Source organism: Juglans regia, chromosome 8, assembly GCF_001411555.2.
Source record: "Juglans regia cultivar Chandler chromosome 8, Walnut 2.0, whole genome shotgun sequence".
Classification (NCBI taxonomy): Eukaryota; Viridiplantae; Streptophyta; class Magnoliopsida; order Fagales; family Juglandaceae; genus Juglans; species Juglans regia.
In genome coordinates, this window is record NC_049908.1 from 8,474,089 (window position 1) to 8,499,195 (window position 25,107).

Here is a 25,107-nt window from a genome sequence, read left to right on the forward strand (position 1 = left end):
CAACGATTAATGAACAGGAAGGGATAAAAAAAAATGGTGTTTTTTAGTGTTTCTGTTGGTTTGGATTGATCTTCTAAGATTCCAGATATTCGGGCGGGCGATTGCCTGTCAGTAAAAGAGAGAAAAACGGAGCCATATCTGACTTCGACAATACCGAGTCCAAAGAGAGTAATCTAAACTTTGTTTTCCTTTTTCTGGTCGCGCGTGCATATGTTTTAATTATTGCAATCTTCTCCAATTCTATAATATGATCCAATAACAATGTATGATTAACATACAAAAATGACCAATACATTGGACCCCAGGATTCCCTTACAATAATTTATGAGAAAGGAGGAATCAAATTATGAGTTCTAGAGAACCCACCATAATTTATGGCTTTTATATTTTGTTGGGATCAAAGTTTTAATTTTAAAGAAAAATTCTAGACTTTTTAAGAATTTTTTAGGGTAGGATTGATCAAAGTTTTAAATTTCGTACCGTACCGGCCAGTGCGACAGAAATTTTTCGTTTCGGCCGTCCGGCCGGTACAGGTATTATATATGTTCCGTACCGGTTAAAATACCGGCCATTTCGGACTGAATTTCGGCCTGTACTGGCCTATATTTCGGCCGATACCGGCCGATATTTCGGCCTGTATGTTTTTTTTTTTTTTTCATTTTTTCAAACTACAAATTTATTTTTTAACCCCTAATTTAGACTAAACTATTTATAATTTTTATATATATGTATTTATATATAATTTATTTATATATAGACAATTATTTTGAAATATAATTTTTATATATATTTATATATATAATTTATTTATATATCAACTATCCCGAAAAGTTATCCCGAAACGCTATCCCGAAACGGTACTAGTACCGAAATATTTCGTTCCAGTGCCTTGACCAGTACGACGTCCGGTACAGTATTCAAAACATTGGGATTAATAGCTATTTCATTTTTGTTTATTTATTTATTTTAATTTTGATAATTTTTCTAAAAATGGTTCGCCCTTAATTAGAGGCTTGCTTCTATCATATAGAGAATTCAAATAGGCTTCTTCATTGATTCACACAACTGTATAGATGAAAATGAGTAGCGCTAAAGGTCTGTATTTTATGCATTATATATATTGAATGAAAGTCTCATTTTATCAATATTTCTTTTTAATTTAAATTTCAAATTTTAAAATTTTCACAATTTTTAATAGTTGACAAATAAGCATGTATGATTATGTAAGTAAAATTGTAAATATAAATAACATTTTCCAATGAAAACATTCCTCCACCAGTGGACATCTAATAAATGTACTTATGAAAACATTCCTCCACAATTTTTAATACTTACTGATAAGTTGTAAATCATAAAATTTGAAATTCAAAATTTAAATTTAAAAAGAAAACTAATAGAATGAGTTGTGTAAGTAAAAATATAAGCATAGGGGTGAAAACCGACGCCTTCAGCGTGATTTTTGGGCAAAATTGACACCGACCAACGAGAGAAAATAGGGAAGAGCAATCGACCATAACTGATTGATGGAGAGGATAAAAACCGGCCGTATCGACTCTAGCGGTTCACGATCGGTTCTCGATTTGAGCTAGCAGAGATGGTGATCTGAGAGAGTAAAGATAGAGAGTTGCAAAGGAGAGAGAGAGGATGAGAGAAACTAAAAATCAATCGGGGAAGAAAAAGGGAGGGAAGAAGAAGATATAAAATCGAAACGAAGTCGTTTGGTTTCAAATCAAACGGCATCGGCATCGTTTCAGTTGTGTTTAAAACACAACTACAGGCATAAATGACGCCGTTCCACTTAAACTTAAGTGGAATTGCGTCGTTTCATATATAAGACTGAAACTTACATATACCATCTGCCGGTTCAGTGGTTTGACAGTGGTTCAAACCGGGACCGAACCGGCCAACTTTGATTTGAGCAAATATCTGCCGCACGCTAGCCGGTTCTTCACCGGTTCCAGCCTGTTATGACCGATTTGGTAAGTTCCTGTACACCCCTATGGAAGTACATGTAGCACTATTCTTTTTTTTTCCCCAATTGTAATTCATAGCTTTGTTTTTTGCTTGAGCTTTGTTACTCATCATTCCACATACCACACTTACTTGTATTTTATTTTATTTTTTTATTACTGCTAAACTAATTGAGTATTCTACTCATCATCCCTACACTACATATTTGCTAAGAAAAAAAATAAAAAGATAAAAAAAATTATGTGTGATGTATGATATAGGGATGATAAGTAAAATTTTTCTTTTTGCTTTTATATGAAGACCTAAATTGATTGGAAAATCCATTCAATCATTTCGAATTTGCAATAATGTGATTATATATCGTACCTGTGCCTTGAGTATTGCATGCGTTTCTCTGTTAACTCATCTGGTAAAATGCTCAAGCAGACACTGCTTGAGGGGAAGATTTGGCATAGTTTCGATTCAAGAACGGGTAGAATATTATGAGAAGTTGTAGGGAATGGTTTATATAATGGAAAATGATATTTGTAGTCATAGAGTAAGTAAATATAGGATCAAAAATAGTAATTTTTTAATGGTAAACCTTACTATTTTTCAAAAAGAGTGTGCGACGTTTTCACAAATCATAATTGTATTTAACATTATTCTTATATAATACAGTAGGTAAAGGTAACAGTGGTTAGAATATAGTTTTAGAAAATTCCGATTAACTTAATTTTATAAAACAAGGAATAATTTAACATACCATAAGAGCAAAGTTTTCTAAATTTAAATTTTGACTCTATACCTTATACAATCATAAGATACTACACAGTGACAATAATAAAATTTGAATGTAAAACTTAGGTATGCGAATAGACCGAATTTAGGATAGATAGATAGATAGATATTTATGGAGCAATTGAAAGTTTGACACCATTTATCAACTTTTAACTCACATTACATCTAATATCAATTTAATGGAACCTTATATCATTTAATAACACATCATTGGACTTATGAATAATTTAATGCTTTTCATATATACACATGCTTGTGCAAATCAGATCCAATCACTACAACAAAATAGCCTTTTTGCCACAAAAATATTTTCCAAGACAAACCATGGTGGGAAATACTTGATTTATGTCATAAACTGGGTTCGTGGGAAAAGAATTGCTCTGTTGTAGTGACATGCCAACAGCTCACTTAAAATTGTTGTAAAAAATTTCTTTTCCCCCCAACATATTTCGCCGCCAAAAAAAAAAAAAAAAACCCTCATTTTACACGGCTTAACACATGTGCAAACCCGGTTAAGAAAAAAAAAACATGTGCAAACCCAATTCGATGAACAACATGGTGGAAAATTGGAGTTGGCGTGCATTCTCTCCCTTTCGTCCGATTTCAGCGGGGAAATTTCTTCTCACCTCAGACCAAGTCTACCAAAATTTCCCTCTGCCTCTCTTATTTTCTCCAATTTCATGAAATCCTCCCGTGATCGACCATTTCCATGTTGGGTCAATTAGGGAGATAATTTCGCAAAGAGGAAAGGGTCAGCGTACACGAGTTGGTAACAACTCCCACGGCTTGCATCTACCACCTTCAACCCCAGAAGACTCGGTGGAGCTTCCAACGTCGCCAACCTCGTGGATTTGACTGGTGGCTGGTTGGACCATGCGCTCCACCGAAGACAGCACATGGTCATGTGGTGTCACTAGCTGAGGGCACCTCGTGGGTATGAGCAGAGGGGTTCGCGCGGTTTGAAGTCGGAGTTGTCCACAAACTGGTAGATGCCGTCACCACTCTCGCAGTGGTAAGTCTCTCAGCTCGTACCTGTCACGAATAGAAACCCCAGTCTTTAATTCATGTTCTGGTTTTCAACATCAACTTGGGAAAGCAAAATCGCTCCTTTAATTGTTCCTATTTTACTGTTCCATTTTTATTCGTTAAGAGTACTCAAAGTTATGAGTCGTGTTTATCAAAAGAATCAAAGATTATTAACAAATATCTCTCTATACTAATTTTGCATTATATTTTTACAAATTGCAACCTATTAGACAGGGAATGTAGATCTTGAAAATGATTTGGAAGATCTCTGTTTTGTTGTGGTGTTTTTATTTTATTTTTAACTTGAGGTCTCAAATAGCGACCAACATTATGTTTATTGGTTATGAACTTAATATTATTTCCCATCTCTATTGTAAATTATCTTTTATTTATAAAGTTTGTAAATGTTATAACTTGATTTTTGCATTGTTTTCTATGGTCAATACAAACCAGGGAATTAATTTGTGACATCTTAGTCTTTTTTCCACAGTCCAATAAAGGTCTGCACTGGGCTGACTAAAGAAACATGGTATTAGAGAATTATTTTATTATCCCATATATCGTTACCTCACAATCCTCAAATATTGCCTAATAACCAATTTTCTTCCAAATATATAGAGTCTAAAAATAAATAGGTACTGCAATTTTTTTCCAAAGGTGGATGTGGTCACCACTATTTCCTTATATTACCACCTCATTCCCATGACTCCAATTATGAATTATTTAGTCAGGAATTTTTAGGCTAGATTATCACAACATTTACTTGTATTGATTTTGCTTATTGATACTTATGTTGAGTATATGCCTTGTGTTTTGTATGTTTATGGTCTGAATTATCTATAGAATCTAAAGTATCAATTCAAGCAGGAGAGATGAATGCGTCATCCTTTCTTTCTTAACACCCGCTGAATATTTTTTCCTCCCTACTTGTTCTTTTCCATATCACTGCATGGTTTTTTTCCTTTACTAGAGAATTGCCACAAATCCGTTTTCATCAAATTTCTCTTTTTTATAGAGCTTTATTGGGAAAAAACATCATTGGGTATGTTTGATAATCTTCACTGATTTAGTGATCTGATTTAATGGAATGTTTGGTTCAGTTACCCAATATCCATGTCACGTGATTATAGAGAGATCCATGTTGTGGTGATGCTTTGTAGTTAGAAAGGTCGAGTCAGAGGTATTGACTGGAGGATTTTTCTCCACAAATTCATATTCTGCAACCTTTTTGTCACTTCTTTGTGCTAAATCCAGTTTTGTTTTTTCTCACCTCACTACTTTCCTTGTCAGTTATATATGAAGTTAAACTGAATAAACCAAAAATTGATGCCTACCTCAGAAAACCCTATTTACACTTTCTTATCCCTCTGTAGAGAAGTTTTCAAACCCAACCCAGCCCTTTCTACATAAATAGTTTATTTTATTTTAATAAAATAACAACTGTTTCCCCAAGGATAATCCTTCTATTCTTCTTTCACTAATCTTGGTTACTGGCATTATATGGTTACTCCAGGATGATATCATCACAGTTTAAGGCACCACAGTTGGAGTCACCAATCTTGGTTACTTGCCTTAATCAAGTCAAGCTAAATAATGTAAATGTTTTTATTTCTATAGGTTTCTAGCCATACTTCCAGAATATCCTAAAGGTTTTAGACCAAAAAATCATTATTCTCTGAATTTACTTTGGTGATGCTTTGGTTAAAATCCATCTTTAATTCTCATGGACTTTGCATCACGAATTACTTTGGTGATGTTGTTGGTGCCTTGTTTCTCCCTACTTGTTCTTTTCCATATCATTGTTTGCTACTTTTCCATATTACTCAATTCATTTTCTTTATCTTATCTTAATGCATGCATGTTTCTGCAGCAGCGGCTCTAATTTGGCTTTTGACTTAACTGGACAATTTCGTTTATTTCTTTCCATTTCTCATCCAACTGAGGCTAATTTGGGTGCATTTCACAATATTAGATTCATGATAAATCTTATTTCTTACTACCTGGTGCTTAAACTAATTTATTTATTATTTTTTGGATTACTTTTGTGCTTTTATGATAACAATATCACAATCTTTTGCAGACCTTATTTGCGATGAGACAACCTCGAGAAATCTTAACTCCCAGGAGAAATCTTAGCAAGATTTCCAGTGGGACTGAGTCATCTAAAAATGACTACAACCTCGATCCAGTGGTGTAGGATGTGCACTTTGTAGATTATGGCACAAAATGTTGTGGATTTATGATCAGACTTGAATTTATTTCCCAGTATTGTTTAGCACCTCCAATAGTGGACAGAAGTCTTTCGTGATGTTTAGTTATTGTAGATCTCTAAGAAATAGACCCCAATGAGTAGGTTGACATATATAATAAAGTGCATGATTGCAGTGTAAAGATAAATCTCTTGTTTCCATCAATTGTATGGTCAAATTAGGGAGATAATGTGCATTTGTCAACTCCTCACATTTGTCATTTCCATGCATCACCCTACGTACACTTTTACTTGTAGACTTGAGAATTTTAAACTTTGATTCAATGTTGTTGAGGGAGATATTCCTTCTTGATAGGTAGGCTAACAAAGTGATCTTTTTCATCGGCTCTAGTAGTTCCAGTCAATATTATATGGTTACATATATATATATATATATATATATATGCATGTGTGTGTGTGAAAGTTAAAACTGTTGCCTCCTCTTTTCTTGAGCCTGAATAAATAAAACACTTTATTTAGTACCAGTCTTTTTTGTTGCTTTTTTGTCCAATATTTTCCGGTGCAAGTAGAGTAGCCATTGAAAATTGCTTGATCTTTTCCTCTTCCAAATAGATTTCTGAATCGGCAACTCCATGGTGGCCGAGTGTAATCGATATTATACTTATTTAAATGTGTATTTAAGGGATTCATAAACTAGTAGGACCACAATATGAACACTTGGGAATAGGTGTATGAAATCAAAGTTGTTGGATATAGGATCAGTTTTAGCTAGGCAGTAGGTTAATCTCCCAGATAAATATTAGTCACCAACTTGATTTTATTTGCTATAGTAACGTCCTAATAGCTTGGAAATTAATGTTTTCTATTGGCTGATTGTGTTATTATACATGGTTTTTTCAGGTAACTATGAGACACCATGCTGTGTGGATTAAGATGGGTTGTAGAACTACAACAAAATTGGAGAACACAGCTTAAACGACATGTTGCTGTGTGGAGTAATGTGTATATGTGACAAAATTATAATCATACATGTACTGCCTGACCAAGGATTTGTTAGATTCATTACTGAACATGTTTGGTAATTCCCTGTTGTACTTGAGCTCTATTTGCAACAAATGTTGTATTGTCATGGCCTTAATACCCAATACTCCACAAGAATTGTAAATTAATAGTTCACATTATGTTATATATAATGTTGGTAAGAAATAGACTTGGATGGAATCATTTGATATAGTGTTGGTTTTATTTGTTGATGAGGTGCAATAAAATGATGTTTGAGTAGTATGAAGATTGTGGGATAATTAATTATCCCACAAACAAATATCCCACGGCAGGTTTTTTTCCTACAGGCAGATGTTGTTGGTGGCAATTTCTCTTTTTAAGAAGGGTTGATGTGGTCACAAATAGGTTAGTTCCCAACAACAGTATTTCCCACCACTAATTTTCTTGGAAAAAATTGCCTTTTCTTTGAAATATTTCCCAGTTGTTGGTGGGAATTCCCATATTTCTAGAAACATTTGTCATGTAAATAACTCTTTTCCCATGAATACTTTTCATGGAAAATAATGGTTATTGACACTTTTTGCAACGAATGAACTTCATGAGAACGTGAACATTTCTAATCAAATTTAGCCGTGGTGTCACATTTTTCCCCACCAACTGAGTTTGGTGGGGAAAAGAATTATTTCAACTAAAAATACATCTTTTTCCATGAGTGTCACTCCCGCTATAAACTAGTATCGTGGTCCATTGAACTTTTTTGCCACGAAGCCACTTCATGAGGAATTAGAATTATCCGTGACTAGTGTTCGTGGGAAATATATATTTGCAACCAAACTTAATTGTGGCAAAAATACTATTTCCAAAAATATTGTGCATGGTAAAAAACTTGTTCCCACGAGTATATGTCATGGATAAATATTTTTTGCCACCACTCTTCCTATGGAATGATGGTATTTCCCACCACATCATATGACAATAAAACCTTATTTACCACGAGAGGAAAATGTTTTAACCGCCATGGATGTCGTGGGAAATATATATTTGCAACCAAACTTAACAGTGAGAACTACCTTTTTCCAGCTGGCAAGATTTGGTGGGAAATTAGGTAGTTCTCACTGTTAAGTTTGGTTGCAAATATATATTTCCCACCAAAAGTAATTGTGGCAAAAATACAATTTCCAAGAATATTGTGCATGGCAAAAAACTTGTTCCCACGAGTATATGTCATGGATAAATATTTTTTGCCACCACTCTTCTCATGGAATGATGGTATTTCCCACCACATCATGTGGCAATGAGACCTTATTTGACACGAGAGGAAAATGTTTTAATCGTCACTGATGTCGTGGGAAAAATAATGTTTTTCTCATGAACTTGTGGTGTTGGTGGGAAAAGACCCTTTCTTTACCAATTATACGTCACGAATCTGCCACGGAGAAAATTGGGGAGAAAAAGTTTTTTCCCACTAAAGATATGCTTTTTCCCACGAGCCTCACTCCTGGCAAAAAATGATATTTGTTGTAGTGAATTAAGTCCATAGAAATAACTGAGACAATGCCAAGAAATAGAGGATAAGATTCACACAAAAAATTGAAAACTAAACTCACCTCTCATGGGTTGAAATTTGAGAAGGAACCCAATCTGCATTATCAATGTTGCTGATCATAGGAGGAGGATAGCAACCCTTATCTGAACCAAGTGATGGCAAGCTTGGAAGTCTTAAAAAGCAGGCACAGCGGCCAGTTGGAACTTGGAACCTGTCATAAACTACAGCGCAGAAAGCAGCAATAATATTACAGGTAAAAGGAGGTCTCGGCCATTTGAATGTAGTTTCGTGTATTAACTCAGCTTGGATTTATTCCCCACGCATTCACTTATCTTATGCTTCAAGTATAATAAATCAGTTATCTATATTTGTATTTATTTGGCTTCTAAAATCCGCTGCTGCACCCACTTGCCGTCCAAGCCAACTCTCCTGATCCCTCACTCTCGCACCCAGATACGCATAGAAATTGGTGCCTTGATCATCCCTTTTTAGGCTTTAAACGAGCCTAGATATTATGCCTGATGATGCTCTATTTACATTTGTTTTGGTCGAAGAAAATTATTTTCATTGTGTAAGGGTCCAGAGGTTGAGCAATGTAAGGGTGATTGTGTGCAGAAGCAGTTAGTGTTGAAGGCTCGTGAGAATAATGAGTTGAAGGCTCGTGAGTTGAATGCAGAAGTAGTTAAAGTGTTAGTTCTGTTAATTCTGTTAGTGTGTTCTGTTAATTCTGTTAGTGTGGTAATACGACAAGTCGTGTGTGGGTTCTTGTTTAATAGAGTGATTGCACGACGATGTCGTTATGTGAATGCAAAATGTGTAGAAAGCTTGAAACGGTGTCGTGCTAATAATGTTCAACTATATAAACAGATTGTAACGCAGTGAAAGGAATAAGATGAAATTTGACAGAATTTCCCTCGCAATCTTCTACTCTATTCTCTCTCTCTCTCTGCTCCCTGGACTTTCTCTCTCTAAGTTCCTGTAATTCATATTCTGTAAGGGCTCATTACAATTGGTATCAGTAGTCATGGCTGAAGGAACGCGATCCTATTCACAAGTGGTGGATTCCTTGAATAGTCTACGAGAGCAACAAGATCGCCATCAGAAGCAGCTCGAAGATACAATTGCTGTTCTGTTACAGCAACAAGAAAATGCAAGAATTGACAGAGAAAATCAAGATAAACGGTTTGCAGAAGTATTACAGCAGATTTCGAAAATATCAATCAATGGATCAAACGCACAGGAAGAAATGCATGATGACAATGAAGTGGTACCTGCCCGTGACCATGTCGATAGAGGATTTTTTAGAAACATCAAAGTGGAGTTTCCAAGGTTTTCTGGTGGAAATCCAGTGGCGTGGGTGTATAAGGCTAATCAATATTTTTTGTACCATCAAGTACCTCCCGGACAAAGAATCTTCTTTGCTTCCTTCTATATGGAGGAAGAGGCCTTGGTATGGTTTCAGAATTCATCTGAAGCAGGTTTATTTCGTTCTTGGGATGAGTTTACTCAAGCGTTGCAGGTAAGATTTGGCTTATCTGTTTATGATGACCCAATGGAGGCTCTTACAAGGTTGAAGCAATTGAGTACAGTAGCAGCCTATAAGACAGAATTTGAATTGATTTCTAATAGGCTTAAAGGAATCTCTGAGAAGAATAAGCTAAGTTGCTTTATAAGTGGCTTAAAAGATGAGGTGAGATTCGCTGTGAAGATGTTTAATCCTAAGAACTTAAATGATGCGTTTGGATTGGCCAAGATTCAAGAACAGAACATTTGGAGCACTAGGAAGGTGTGGAAGAACACCTCCTATGATCCGGGGACTAGTATACAGAAACCAATACAGGCTCCTTCAATCTTGGGAGCACCTCCTCGAGGGCAGGCTGTTTCAAAAATGCCTTTTCAAAGGATCTCAGAAAATCAGATGCAAGAAAGGAGAAAGAAGGGGCTTTGTTACTTTTGCGAAGAGAAATATTATCAAGGCCACAAGTGTGCAAAACCAAGAGTATATGTATTAGAAGGTATGGACTTATCTCACATGGAGCCATGCGAATCAGAAGAAGAACCTGAACAGTCAGAAGAAAATGATGAACAACAGATGCAAGGGGTTGCTGGTGTGGCTGCAATTTCAGTTCAAGCCTTGGTGGGAACACCAAGTCCCAAATAATGAGGGTTCTTGGCCATATCAAGAAGAGAAGGTTAACTATCTTAATAGATTCTGGCAGTACCCATAATTTTGTGGATACTGCAGTAGCAAGTAAATGTGGACTGGCAATACAACAATCTGAACCTTTGCAAGTCAGAATTGCAAATGGTGACTTGGTGGCTAGTGAAGGGAAGTGCTGTAATGTGCCACTACTTATACAAGGTACGACATTTCTATCTGATTTACTTACCTTGAAATTGGGTGGTTGTGACATAGTCTTAGGAGTCCAATGGTTGCTGTCATTGGGCCCTATCCTTTGGGATTTTGGCAAATTAAGCATGCAGTTCACTTACAAAGGAGTTTTGACCTGTTTAAAGGCCTTAACTTCCACTTCCAGCAATCTTGTGGATGATGTGGAGGTTACAAAAATCTCTTCTATGGAGAACACGGGATTATTTTTACAAATCACTGCAGTTCAGTCTCAAGAGGTGTTGCATGATGTACCTCAGGATGTCTTGAAATTGTTAGACAGCTTTCAGATAGTTTTTGATGAACCACGAGGCTTACCTCCACAAAGGTCTCAGGACCATCAGATACTTCTGAAAACAGATACTACACCAGTAAGTGTGAGGCCATATCGATATCCATACTACCAAAAGACTGAAATTGAAAAAATAGTTAAAGAATTGTTAGAATCTGGTGTCATCAGGCCAAGTCAGTCACCATTTTCTTCACCTGTCCTTTTAGTTAGGAAGGGAGATGGCTCTTGGAGAATGTGCATCGACTATAGAGCACTTAATGAGGCCACAATCAAAGCTAAATACCCTATCCGAGTAGTGGATGAATTGCTTGATGAACTCTTTGGGGCCACTGTTTTTTCCAAGCTTGATTTAAGATCAGGCTACCATCAGATTCGCATGAAAGAGGATGACATTTCCAAAACAGCATTTCGAACACATGAGGGTCATTATGAGTTCCTTGTAATGCCTTTTGGACTCACTAATGCACCCTCCACATTTCAAGGTCTTATGAATGATGTCTTTAGACCCTTTTTAAGAAAATTTGTCATTGTTTTCTTTGATGATATACTGATCTATAGTAGAGATTTGCACTCACATTTGAAGCATTTAGCCACTGTTTTGCATACCTTACAAGACCATCAATTGTATGCTAAAAAATCTAAATGTCACTTTGCCTGCCGTGAGATTGAATACTTGGGACACCTCATTTCTAAGGAGGGAGTCATGGCAGATCAGAAAAAGATAGAATCCATGATTCAATGGCCAATTCCTAAATCTGTTAAATCCTTGAGAGGGTTCTTGGGATTGACTGGATATTACAGGAAGTTTATTCGAGATTATGGCATCATAGCTGCTCCATTAACAACCTTGTTGAAGAAGGAAGCCTTTAAGTGGTCTGAGGCAGCAACTAAAGCATTTGCTGACTTGAAACAAGCCGTGACACAGCCTCCTGTTTTGGCCTTGCCAGACTTTTCTAAAAAGTTTGTGATTGAATGTGATGCATGTGGGAGTGGTGTAGGGGCAGTATTGATGCAAGAACAAAGACCTTTGGCTTTCTTGAGCCAAGCTTTAAAAGGAAAAAACTTACAATTGTCAACATATGAAAAGGAATTTTTGGCTTTGGTATTGGCAGTCAAGAAGTGGAGGCCTTACTTGTTGGGTGGCTCATTCCTCATTAGAACTGATCATCATAGCTTAAAATACTTGTTGGAACAGAAGGTTGGCACACCAGCTCAACAGAAGTGGCTCTCTAAATTGCTTGGCTATGACTTCTCAGTAGAATACAAAAAGGGAGTGGAAAACAAGGTGGCAGATGCTTTATCTAGGAAAGGCCAGTGGGAAAATGTCCATTCTGTGTTAGCCATATCTGTCCCAAACCCTATGTGGGTAGAGGAGATAAAAAGAGCATATGTTGAAGACCAGGTGGTACAGCAACAGTTTGTGATTTTGCAACAGAACCCTACAACAAGTTCATCATTTTCTATTCAAGGAGGAATTTTGTTTAAGAAGGGGAGGTTATATATTCCTGACTGCACTGACTTAAAAGTCAGAATTTTGCATTATATTCATGCAAGCCCTGTTGCAGGTCATTCAGGTTTCCATAAGTCACTACAGAGGGCAAGATCTGACTTCTACTGGCCTGGTATGAAAACCGAGATAAAGAAATTCATCAAGGAGTGTGAAGTATGCCAGAGAAATAAAGTTGAAAATGTTCACCCAGCTGGGTTACTTCAGCCCTTAAAAATTCCTCAAGCAGTTTGGACTGATATCTCAATGGATTTTGTGGAAGGATTGCCATTGTCTAGAGGTTACTCAGTTATTATGGTAATTGTTGATAGGCTTTCGAAATATGCTCATTTTTTGCCTTTAAAACATCCCTTCACAGCAGTTAAAGTTGCCTCAGTTTTCTTGGACCATGTTTTTAAATTACATGGCATGCCAAAATCCATTGTGTCAGATCGTGGTTCCACTTTCCTCAGTTCCTTCTGGAAGGAGTTTTTCAAGTTACAAGATGTAAATCTGGCTTATTCTTCAGCATACCATCCTCAAAGTGATGGCCAAACCGAGGCTGTAAACAAATGTTTAGAGCAATTTTTAAGATGTTTTTCAGGTGATAAACCAAGGCAGTGGTCTGATTGGTTGGCTTTAGCTGAGTGGTGGTACAATACCAGTTTCCACACCTCTACTAAGATCACTCCCTATGAGGCAGTTTATGGTGTTTCACCTACTCCACTCAGAGGCTATGTTCCAGGTCTTTCCTCTAATCAAGCTGTGGAAGAATTGTTGAAGTCTCGGGAACAGATTTTAGACATTTTGAAGACTAATATGTTATTGGCACAAGAAAGAATGAAGTTTCAGTATGATAAACAGCATACTGAGAGAGCTTTTACAGTGGGAGATTGGGTTTATTTACGACTTCAGCCCTATAGACAGAAGTCTTTGGCAGTAAGGAAAAACATGAAACTGTCACCTAAGTTTTTTGGTCCTTTCCAAATATTGGAAAGGATTGGACAGGTGGCTTATCGTCTTGAATTACCTCCACAGTCACAATTACATCCTGTTTTCCATGTTTCTTGTTTAAAGCAAAAGATTGGGCATCATATTTCTCCTTTGGCAACATTACCTCCAGTGGATATTCAAGGTGAACTTACACCTGAGCCTCAGATTATTCTACAGCGTCGTAGCAGAAAAGTGAACAACAGAGCAGTGGTAGAAGTTTTGGTCCAGTGGGAAGGCACTGATGCTGATCAAGCCACTTGGGAGCCTTATTGGCAGTTAAGGAAGAGTTTTCCTCACCTTGTGGGCAAGGTGCTTTGAAGGGGAGGGGTATGTAAGGGTCCAGAGGTTGAGCAATGTAAGGGTGATTGTGTGCAGAAGCAGTTAGTGTTGAAGGCTCGTGAGAATAATGAGTTGAAGGCTCGTGAGTTGAATGCAGAAGTAGTTAAAGTGTTAGTTCTGTTAATTCTGTTAGTGTGTTCTGTTAATTCTGTTAGTGTGGTAATACGACAAGTCGTGTGTGGGTTCTTGTTTAATAGAGTGATTGCACGACGATGTCGTTATGTGAATGCAAAATGTGTAGAAAGCTTGAAACGGTGTCGTGCTAATAATGTTCAACTATATAAACAGATTGTAACGCAGTGAAAGGAATAAGATGAAATTTGACAGAATTTCCCTCGCAATCTTCTACTCTATTCTCTCTCTCTCTCTCTGCTCCCTGGACTTTCTCTCTCTAAGTTCCTGTAATTCATATTCTGTAAGGGCTCATTACACATTGTATTAAAAAGGATGGACTTGAAAATTAACCAGTTCATTCGTAGCCACTGGGTTAAAAAGCTGAAAGATTTTTGCTGACTTGATTCCAAACCTGTTTAATGCTAAACGAATATTCGGATTATAGATTTTTAGCGATTCTTTTTTACTCGTTTTAGCAATTTTTATGGTCCTATAATAAGTAAAAGAGAAATGCTTTAGCAACAAAAAAATCCCACAAAAATAATCTCACAAATTGATGTTTTATGGCTGTAGTACTTCTCTAAGTAATATACCGGCTTCTGGTCTATTAAATTAGTTCTTATCAATCACGCCAACTTTCTCGAGGATGCTATTGAACTATATGTGAAAAAAGGGGTTAGATTTTATATCATAGTCATGAAATACTTTTGCACCAGCACAATGCAGGTCTAGCAAGAAAGGCATGCAGTTGCTTCCACGGCACCTGCAGGGCACATAAACTATGTAGCAAATTAGCAATCATTTAACAATGCAATTTGCAGACACATGAAACTGTATTAAACTGTGTAGAATGCCTCAAAGCCATTGATCCGTGGACGCCTCAAACTAAAAAAAAACATAGTGTATATAGTACCATAAACAAAATTTCATCTCTTCCAGAGCTTGAAATACAATCCTGATTATTTGGCAGATGTTAGAATAAAAAAGTCAGACTCGGTTGCACACCTACAATTTCAGGATATTAACATTTTGGAATCCGAGTATCATGGTCATTAGATCTAGATGCGAATAACTATATTTAGATAGATGAGTTGTTGGATGAAGGCGACGCCATCACAGAGAGAACGTCTGTCACAGAAGCCATAATACTTAAAGCTGCTTTGAGAACATCCTGTGAACATCCTGGCTTTACGATGGTTCGTACCTGGGAAGAAAAAAAGAATTCAATAAGCGAATTCACAGATGAAAGCAAGCAAAAAAGTAAGGATATTCATTTGAACCACAAGATATTGATCGGCAAAAGTGCAAATTAGAGAAGGGATAGGCTATGGAATGGGCATGTAATGACCTAAGGAAAGCTCTACCTACATATATGTAGGTAGATTGCGACGATGAAAAATCGCCGCAATTAAAAACCATTTTAAAAACTCAATGAAAAAAGATTGCGACAATGTAGAAATCGCCGCAATTAAAGCCTTTTTGCGACGATTTTATTTCCAACTGACAAAAAAAGGCCGCAAAAGACTATATTTCTTGTAGTGATATGAGCTTATAATCCAAAAGGACTACTTGACGTTACAGTTGGAACTCATTGAAACCATAATATAACCCAGTTCTATCTAGTAAGGAATTAATGTGAGACTTGACACTCAATGCACATTTTGTCTTGCTCATTATTTTTTCTTTTTTGGCCAAAATTTATCTTGCTCATTCACTCCTATAATTCTTCACCCATCCAATGTGGGACTTGGCAGGGTGTTAAATGGAATGAGACTTAGACCAGTTCCACCATAGGCTATGCCCGTTGGTTCTCAAGTCTTTCTATAAAGTTTCAGTGTTTTACAAAAGTAGAAGCCAGTTTTGTTTTATTTATGGTTGCACAACTTCAACTTGTTAGGGGTGTGTTTATGTAGTTTCAGAATTTCTGTTGTTGCCAAAGGTCAAGTTGCGATATTTCCCATATAAGAAGTTTTGAGACCAATCATAACTTGGGAAAGCAGTGGTCATTGTATATGGATGTGATTCTTTCAATTGAATGAAGAAAAAAGAAAAGGAAAATATTTTCAGCTATTACGGTGTCAGTTTGAGTGACGCAAGCCTAATATGTGATGCATAGAAGGTATAAGTTATAACAAGTCTGTGATGTGACCCCAAATTATCAAATTACTGATAAATTGAGAATAAATATTCATAGGTTACATTAAATCAGGAATTATTGCATTGCATGAGAATGTAAGACTGTGATGAGAAAACAGAAGCCATCAAAGTTGAACATCCCACAGGAATAAATCCATCAGCAGGAAGTGATGGATTACAAAACCTTGAAACTGAGTCTTTATCTGTGTTTCTTCTTTTCACAGCAAGGTTCATAGCACACATTTGAGTAAAACTAAAATATTGAGATAATAGAATTGTAAGCACCTTATCGAGGTATTCCTGCAATTTCTTGATGCGGCCCATGTAATCCTGATCTTCAACGCATAGAGTTACAGCCTTAGAATCAGCACCAGGACCATCGAACTGAAGGGGCCCTGGATTTCTGTAAAGGTCGTCCAACAAAAATTTTGCTGCATTGTGCCTCAACAGACTACAACCAAAATTATCCAACAGTTCAGAACCAGAACAACAATAAGATCTCATGAAGCAAAACTCAATGCTTTATTCAAGCAAAGTTGTGGGGGGGGGCCAAAATTGAGAAGAGAGAGATAGAGAAAGAGAGAGAAACAATTGCCCCATCCAAAAATGTAAAATAAAATAACTCAATTCAAAGCTAGTCACAGTTTCTTCTATATTTTATATTCTGTTCTTCGCTTCCTTTATCCAAAATCACAACATCATATCATTGAGGCAACTTAAATGCAATCGCTGGGAGACTTACTCATATGCTTTTCCCCTCAAGTCCACGGTAGCTGGGTGAATGGCAGGTTTTCCTATTGCCCCTGGATTTTGAGACCAATGCTTCACAGTCATCATTGCCTAATGTTCATCAAATACAATCAATGGAGTCAACATTCTCCACAACTGCAAGCATTATCAATGAATGAAAATCTCTGGACAATACTTTGAAAATAAGACATTAAAAAAATTGTAAAATAAATATTTTCCAGGTTTTATGGAGGAGAAAGGCTATAAAAATATTAAAAGAAAGAAACCCCTACGGTAATCGGAGCAGCACCACAACGCCAATTCTTCACAGGATGCTTCAGGTTAGTTACAGTTGCCATGTAACCATTCAAACCAGCTGCTAAAATATGATAGCAGATATGCCCAAGAACCTGCACGAACATTGTCTCAGTATTAACTCGAGGAGAATATTAGTAGCAAAAAAAGGATGAGGAAACAAAGCAAAGCCTAGTGTTTACATACATAGGCATAGTCACAGTCAAAATTTGACACTAAGGATCCTCGAGCCTGATAGCCGAAGAAGTGGCAGATAGCATTAAATTTCTTCCCTTTGTACGTGCCTTCTTTCTGTTTAGAACACGAAAGGTATCAGAAGCTAAGGCTCTTGTTGCATTAAAGATAACTAAACGTACTTAGTTAACTGTGAAACCAATTCTTAGTAGGTTATAATTTCTTATCCGAAAAGCAATTAATAGCCAAGAATCATAATTAAAACTCATTGAAAAAAAAAAAACAAGAGGCAAGCATAGTATAAAAGTTGAACAAGAACAAGAAGTCTAAGGCATATTTAATGATTACACAATGTAGACTTCAGTAAGGATTAAAATTCTGAGGAATGAAAGCAAAATGTCATACTAGAGCAAAAGAAAAGAGACAAGAAAGCAGCAAAAAACTAATGCACTCAATTGAATTTCGGATTTTGTGGGGAGTGGTTGGGCCAACTGGATTCCAAAACCTTGCCCTAAAGATTTTTTTTATCAGTTATCCTTGCTCTAAAGAAATAAAAATAACTTTCCTCTTTACAAGTGATTAGAATTTCCTTTAATGTTAATAAGTAGATATTGATGTACCAAAAAAGAAAAACACACAGAGGGAACATCATCTGAGATTTCCCACCCAGAAAAATATTATGAGAAAAAGAGAAACAAATCCCATTACCATCATCTTTAGAAAAAATCATGAAAAAACTACGAAAAGAGGAAACAGCGTACGAAGAAGAACTGTGTACCAGACGCTTGTTCATTTCAGTCTCCACAAGATGTGCAAAAAGTTTCTCTGTCTCAATCTGTAAAATGAAGTAGTATCTTATAGATCTCAAAGCTTAACGTTTCTTTTCATTATGGAAGGATCTAAAGCCCATTACCTGGGATAATTGTGCAGAGTCATCTGACTCAGGGTAAAGGAGCAGCTGTAACATTCAAAATCTCAATTATATGGGCCATATAATATATAAAGTTAAATTAAAAGTAATGTGTCTTTGGAGGGGAGAAGTCTATGGAAAATTGGAACCTGTTTCTTAATAAAGGGTGGCAAAAATTCAAACAAAGCAGATGCCCAAGGTGAAAGTTGAGAATAAATGTTATCAGCAGAAACACCTTGCCTGAGCAAAACATGAATTTCCTGAGGCACAAAATGTAAATATTAGAGCATTAATGCGCATTGATTACTCATTAATATCACATGAAAATACAAAAAGAAATATAAAAGCAACCACAACAGTGGTTCTTTCAAAGAAATTATTATTAAACTGCCTAAGTTACCTTCAAAAGTGCATAAACTTCAGGAATGCTTTCTATAAGTCCTTCTGGTAGTAAGATAACTCCATGGTACTTGTCTGGTATATATAGACTAGATCAGATAATAACGATGGTAATTATCACCAACAAGGGCATAAAAAAAAAAACTTAAACTATTTGATACCTTGTCCTGCTCTCGCTTGAACTGCATCACAAATTTGCTTTGTGATATCGAAAAGTGTAAGCTTTGATGCAGCCACCTCCTCCCCAAGAATTACCTGCAAAGAGTGTATCAGATTACACGTAGAAAAGAGATCGATAAAAATGTAGAAGCTATGTTGAAAAGTCCATAGTTGGAACATCAAATTAAATAATATAATAAAAAAACTAACCATGTTTGGATGGGACTGGAGGGTGCACTCCAGTGCAACATGCGAAGCCTTCCGACCCATGAGTCGAATAAAATAATAATACTGGAACAGAAAATAAGTTAAGTAACCTTGTCAATTGAACAAGATAAAAAAAACCAAGGAAGAAAACAGATACCAAAGATTTATAACCAAGAAGAAGAGGACTATGGAACAGCAACGTCAACAATCATAGACTGAAAATATCATCTGTTTCACAGCGAATCAAATTATGGGAATTAATCCATTACCTTCTCAGCGGAGAGTGCATCAGTGCAAACATTACTGATGAGCTGGGAATTGACCTGAAAAGAGCATTTAATTCTCAACATCAAGTTTCTTCCATTACAAATGATCTCATGACATGATTTAGTAGCCAAGTGTATAGTAGTGAATGGTACCCAGATGTTGGCAAAACAAAAACATTGATATGCTAATTTTATTAACATGAACCAAGTTGACATGCATGTGCGCACACACACCACGTCCCAGCCACTAGTTGCATGTGATCAACATAATAAGAACCAAAACCAGAAAGAAAAGGTAATAGGCTTGACATCTTCAGTGTGTATCAAATTTTCATGCACAATATATCTAGACTGCTGACACATAAGGGAAAAGGGGGACTTCCTCCAAGAACACAGGAGTAATTTCTTGAGCGTACAAGTACACAATCAGCATCATTCAGCAGATACCTTAGTTATTGTGTCAAAACCAACATTAGTTTCAACAAACTGGTTTTTAAGATCTCCATTCAGAGTAACAGGAACGCCAACCACCTGCAAAATCCAAAAGATTTAAAATTATAGACTGCAATAGCTCAAAATTATATTTAAGTAACTTTACACAAGATGCACAATAGAATCACAACATAAGCTTAAGAAAATTCAATTATCTTTAGAAAACCACCTATAAATACAACTGAAGGATTTCCTAATTCTATCATAGAAAATTTACATGCAGAATACCTTTGTTGCGCATTTTTCTTCGGCAAATGTTTCTGCAAGCTGAGCAGCATCTGTGTTTGATGTAACCCCTTCAAAAACACCAGATATCATGTTCAATAATTTCAAATTAAAAATATGTGCCTGCAAACTTTAACCCCACCATGTCCATTGTACCTCCAACAATAACAAGGCCATCCAATTTCAAATCTTTGCAAGAAATTAGGGCAGCATTAACTTGCTCGGTTGTTCTAATTTGATCTTTTGTTCGTCCCAGCAAATCATAACCACCTAGTGAAGCACAACCAAATCAAATAGTTCTTAAGCTTTAATGCATGATAGTTTAATATTGCAACATGAAAATTTCCTAATATGACCACCTACCTTGATTTTTGTAGGTTGAAAGAACCTCATCTGTTATCTCGAGAGTTTTCTTTGCAAATAAACCTTCTGAACCACCTGTTTGCAGTTGAAAAGGAATTGGCTGAAGTAAATAACATATTTTGCTGTGAAATTCAAACACCATCCTTTCATATGCCAACCAAAATGACAAAGAAACATCTTACAAAATGCAGCTTTCTGAGACAGCTTTTTAGTATGAAGCACTTGCAAAACCAAACATATAAAAAATTCATAGAGAATGAACGCAAAAATTAAGTATATCAAGCCGGATTAAATTATCTGTTGATATATGTGTATGTGTGTGCGTATATCAAATACACGTCTAGGTATGTATATGCATGTTTATAAAATACATACATCGAAAAATTGGAAACTATAACGCCCCAATGAAATGTCCAAATCACATGGCCTATACTTCAAAATAACTAGTCAATGATACAATTGGAGTCCCATTGAAACCTTATAAAGAGCAAGAACTTCTCCTTCTCAAGTAATGTGAAAACCTATACACCACCTACCCTTAGTCTTATCCTATGGGGTATTACAATCTACCCCCCTTAAATTCTCAACATCCTCGTAGGGCCAATCCGTCATAGGAGGCATAGCTCAAGTCTCACATTTCTGGTTAGAATAGGCTCTGATACCATTTGTAACTCCCCAATGAAAGGCCCAAACCACATGATCTATACTCCAAAATGACTAGTCAATGATACAATTGGAGTTTCATTAGAACCTTATAAAGAATAAGAACTTCTCATTTCCAAGCAATATGGGATCTCTTACACCACCTACCCTTAACCTTATCATATGGGGTATCACATAAACACACATAAAAACTCATATAACAAAAGAAATAGATAGTGAAACCTTAATAGAAAACTAAGCTTACCAAGAAATCCAAGTAAGGTACTCTTGGGGTTGTGGATTTTAAGAGCATTGTGAAGACCCCATATAACATTATGTCCTCCAGGAGATTGTCTCCCACAAAAGACTACTCCCACCCTGTTAGAAGACAATGCATTTGGCAGGTAAGATGTAATTGTAATATAAGAAACTATACAACTGAGATGACTTTGAAATGATCGTCAGATGGACCTAATAGTCGGGTGCTCAGTTATAATCTGAGCGTCTGGGACTTTTGCAGTTGCCCTGAGAAAGTGAGCAATTGGCTGACCATAAGTGTGGGGAAAACATCGGCTTATGCATTGGAAGTCATTGGGGTCAACCGCGGTAGTTGCATCGCCGAATTCAACCCTGACAGTAGTTCCCTGTACAACGGCAATGCATGATTACATCAGCAATATTTTCCACCCCGTTTATGAGCCATGCCCAAGCGACAACATGTATTTTTATTTTAAAGAAAAAAATTATTAATTGCCTGAATAAATATTAACTGAGTAGCAAGCAACAAGATGTTTTTTTATTTCTTAAAAACTCCTCTTTTGCATCAAAATATCAAAAGAGGATTTCATGAATAAATACAAACATATTAACAAGCAAACAATACGGAACCAAAACAGAATGGCAGTTAACAACAATATATCCTATCGAGCAGTTCCATCGGTTCTTTGAAACGATAGCCTATCTAGACAGCAATCAGAACACAGGTTTTGTCGAACACGATGAGGAAGACACATAGAACAAAGAAAATATTTCAAATTCATTCACCAAGATTTGCGAAAAATCAATCGGAGATAACGCAAGAAAAACTCTAAAAAAAAAAAAAGTCAAAAGTGTAGAGGTATTGATAGGGGGAAGCGAAGCGAGGAGACCTGGAGACAAGGAGGGAGTTGGGGTTGGTAGAGAGATCGGCGTTTTTGAAGTTCGGAGAGTTCTCTTGGAATGCCGTAGTCGGAATCCATGGAGAAACGCTCAGGGAGCTTTGTGTTGGTGGAGTAGGAGTTGTTGCTGAAAATGAAGCGACACAGTACTGAAAGTGGTTTGGGTGATGTTGGTAGGTGTTTCGAAGAAGACCGTTTTTATAGGGACTGTGTAAAGGTCATTTCGACGATATAACTAACTGTATGACTTTTCTGTTTTTTTTTTTTTTTTCCCTTCTCCTCCACTTCATTTGAGTTCCAATTTAATATGAGTTTATATCATATAATTAATAATCATCTAAAAAACTATTAAATATTTTAGTAAGATTAGACTTTTAGGCCTCATTTGATTATACAAGATTAGATAAAAGTTGAATAAACATACAAATTCACACGACTTAATATAATATATTAAATTATAAAATTATTTTTATTATAAAATAAATTTAACATGTCACGTAAAATTATGTAAGTTAATAAGTTAATTTTTATGAAATTTCTTTGTTATTATAGAACTTGTCTAATCCAAATTCGGTTTGAATTTCTCCAATGGAAAAATTACTTCAAAGTACCATCTCCTACCTTTTTTTGTAATCACTCGAATAAAATTCTTAAAATATTTATTTACTTAAATTTAATTATCCGAAGCAAATCAAAGTTAAGAGATGAAGAATAGTGTGGAGCATAATTGAGCTGATCGATTACTATTTATTTCATATTATTATTTCTTATCCATCATAGCATAAGTATGCATATGGGTTTAGATTTGAAGAACATTTTGTCAGATATTTATTTAAATTATAATGATAAAATCCCAATGAACAAAGAGATAAAGCCATAAAGGTGTAAAACATTTATTATTTAAATCTGACCTACATTTTAATGCAGTCGGTTGAACAGTCAACGGTTAAACCTGTTGAAATAATGCATTGAACGGTTGAAAAATAGAATTACTTTCCATTAAAGAATATTCAAGATTTTCTAGAAAATAGCACTTTTCTTTCTTTATTCAACCCGTTGAAATAAATATTCAAACTTGTTGTATTAACGTAAGAGTAATTTTATTCGTTTTTTTTTTCCAAATTTAATCACTGTTAAAATGATGTGATATATATATATATATATTAATTTAATCATCCAAAAATCGTAAGAGCAATTAAGAAAGATGAAAAGTTCACTCACCGGTGGGGAAGATTCGAAGGGACGTAGTTTTCTTATTCCTATTCCTATTCCTATTCCTATTCGTAAAGCACATTGTTCTTTGTAAATTCAATCGAAGACCACCGGTTTAACAAACTAATTGACTTGACTCTGTAAACTTTAAAAACACTTCACGTATCCCTCACCAAACGTTCCACCTTCAACTTTGAACTACAAGTCGTAGATCCTGTTTTATATAATTCTTTTCTTTTTCTTTTTCTTTTTCTTTTTTCATTAGATGTGGGGTATGGGATAAATAGTGATTTATAAGGAGAATTATTCATATATATATATATATATATATATCTATACACAACAATTCATAAAGAAATGAATAAAAGAAAATACAAATAAATTTGGCTCCCATTATTGATGAGATTATTTTTTAGTAGACTTTCATGTTTGTTACTGCTTCTGTTTTATATGACTAATCGTTTATCTTAAATTTTACAAAAACTCTACTTAACTTCCGGTCTGCCTATTGCACAACACACACTTGATGTGGTGAACCTGGTTCGTCGCCCGCATCACAGTTCTGCCTTTCTACCAACAAGAACAACAATAATATTGTCTAAATCAATTCAGATAAACTCCACAAATAAAAACCTTATTCCAGACTTGTTCAATTTAACAAATTAATTTAAATAAATGCCTAGACTATGAGAGAGAAAAAAAATTCTTATTGGTGGTTGGAGGAGCAGTTTGAAGAGGCGCACTAGTTGTTGTTCGTGGACAACAGTTTGAAGAGGCACACTTGTTTCGAATTTTCGTCAAGTACAAAATGAAAAAGTGGAAGAAATCTAAAAGGGCAACTTCGATAGGTCATTTTCGTTTCTTTTTAACTTTTTTCTATTTATTTTCACTTTTCGGTTCCGTTTACTTTGATTTCTCACTTTTCCGTTTATTTTAATAAAAAGTGTGGGGTTAAACGTGTGGAGTTTTAAGGCAGCCATCACTTTTCCGTTTGTCTCACGTGTGAGGTCTTAAGTGTACGTCTTTTATACGTTTTCTTTCTTTTAAGTACAAAAACATTTCTCTTTTGATTTCAATAGGTTCTACTAAATCTCCAAAACGAGCGTTTCATTAAAAAATAACAAAATACAGGTCAGCTGTGTGGAGGTTGCATCACAGTAGGTAGTTGTATAGATTTACTATAAATTTTATTATCCTCAATCGCATTACTACGCGGTACTGTCACTTAAGAACTTATACATGAAACCATTTAAATATTGTCATGTTAACAAATGTTATCGAAAATGACAAGACTTGAAATTGCTTTTTCCTCCTGTTCTGGCCAAGAGATTTGGAGAGGGTGGAGGAAGCATGCAGTATGAAAAGAACATTGTAATATATATATGGGTATCGGAACGTGTTCATGATCTTAAAAGTTTAAGAAACTCTGAACAAAAATGTAAGGGGAAAAAACATCATGTAAACCGGTGATAGCATCACAAAATTGGGTTTCATAAAGCTCCATTAAGTTTCTGTCGACGGAAGCTCCATCTTACTCGCAACGATTGCTTCAGTGGAGCCATGATCGGACACGA

General features: G+C 35.8%; 1 protein-coding gene across 1 annotated transcript; it reads right to left on the reverse strand.

The window, feature by feature from the left end:
* Nucleotides 1-15,089: 15,089 nt before the first annotated feature.
* LOC109000525 (pyrophosphate--fructose 6-phosphate 1-phosphotransferase subunit alpha-like) lies at nt 15,090-22,501 on the reverse strand. The gene is made up of 19 exons (XM_018977440.2): nt 22,313-22,501; nt 21,636-21,808; nt 21,430-21,542; nt 20,523-20,597; nt 20,316-20,429; nt 20,163-20,230; nt 19,890-19,973; nt 19,446-19,499; nt 19,180-19,260; nt 18,972-19,065; nt 18,812-18,885; nt 18,561-18,671; nt 18,415-18,459; nt 18,280-18,336; nt 17,514-17,618; nt 17,306-17,422; nt 17,026-17,123; nt 16,569-16,734; nt 15,090-15,351 (listed from the first exon to the last, which is right to left on the reverse strand). The coding sequence occupies exons 1-19, from the start codon at nt 22,400-22,402 to the stop codon at nt 15,226-15,228; spliced, it is 1,845 nt and encodes a 614-aa protein (XP_018832985.1). The 5' UTR covers nt 22,403-22,501; the 3' UTR covers nt 15,090-15,225.
* Between the last annotated feature and the right edge of the window lie 2,606 nt (nt 22,502-25,107).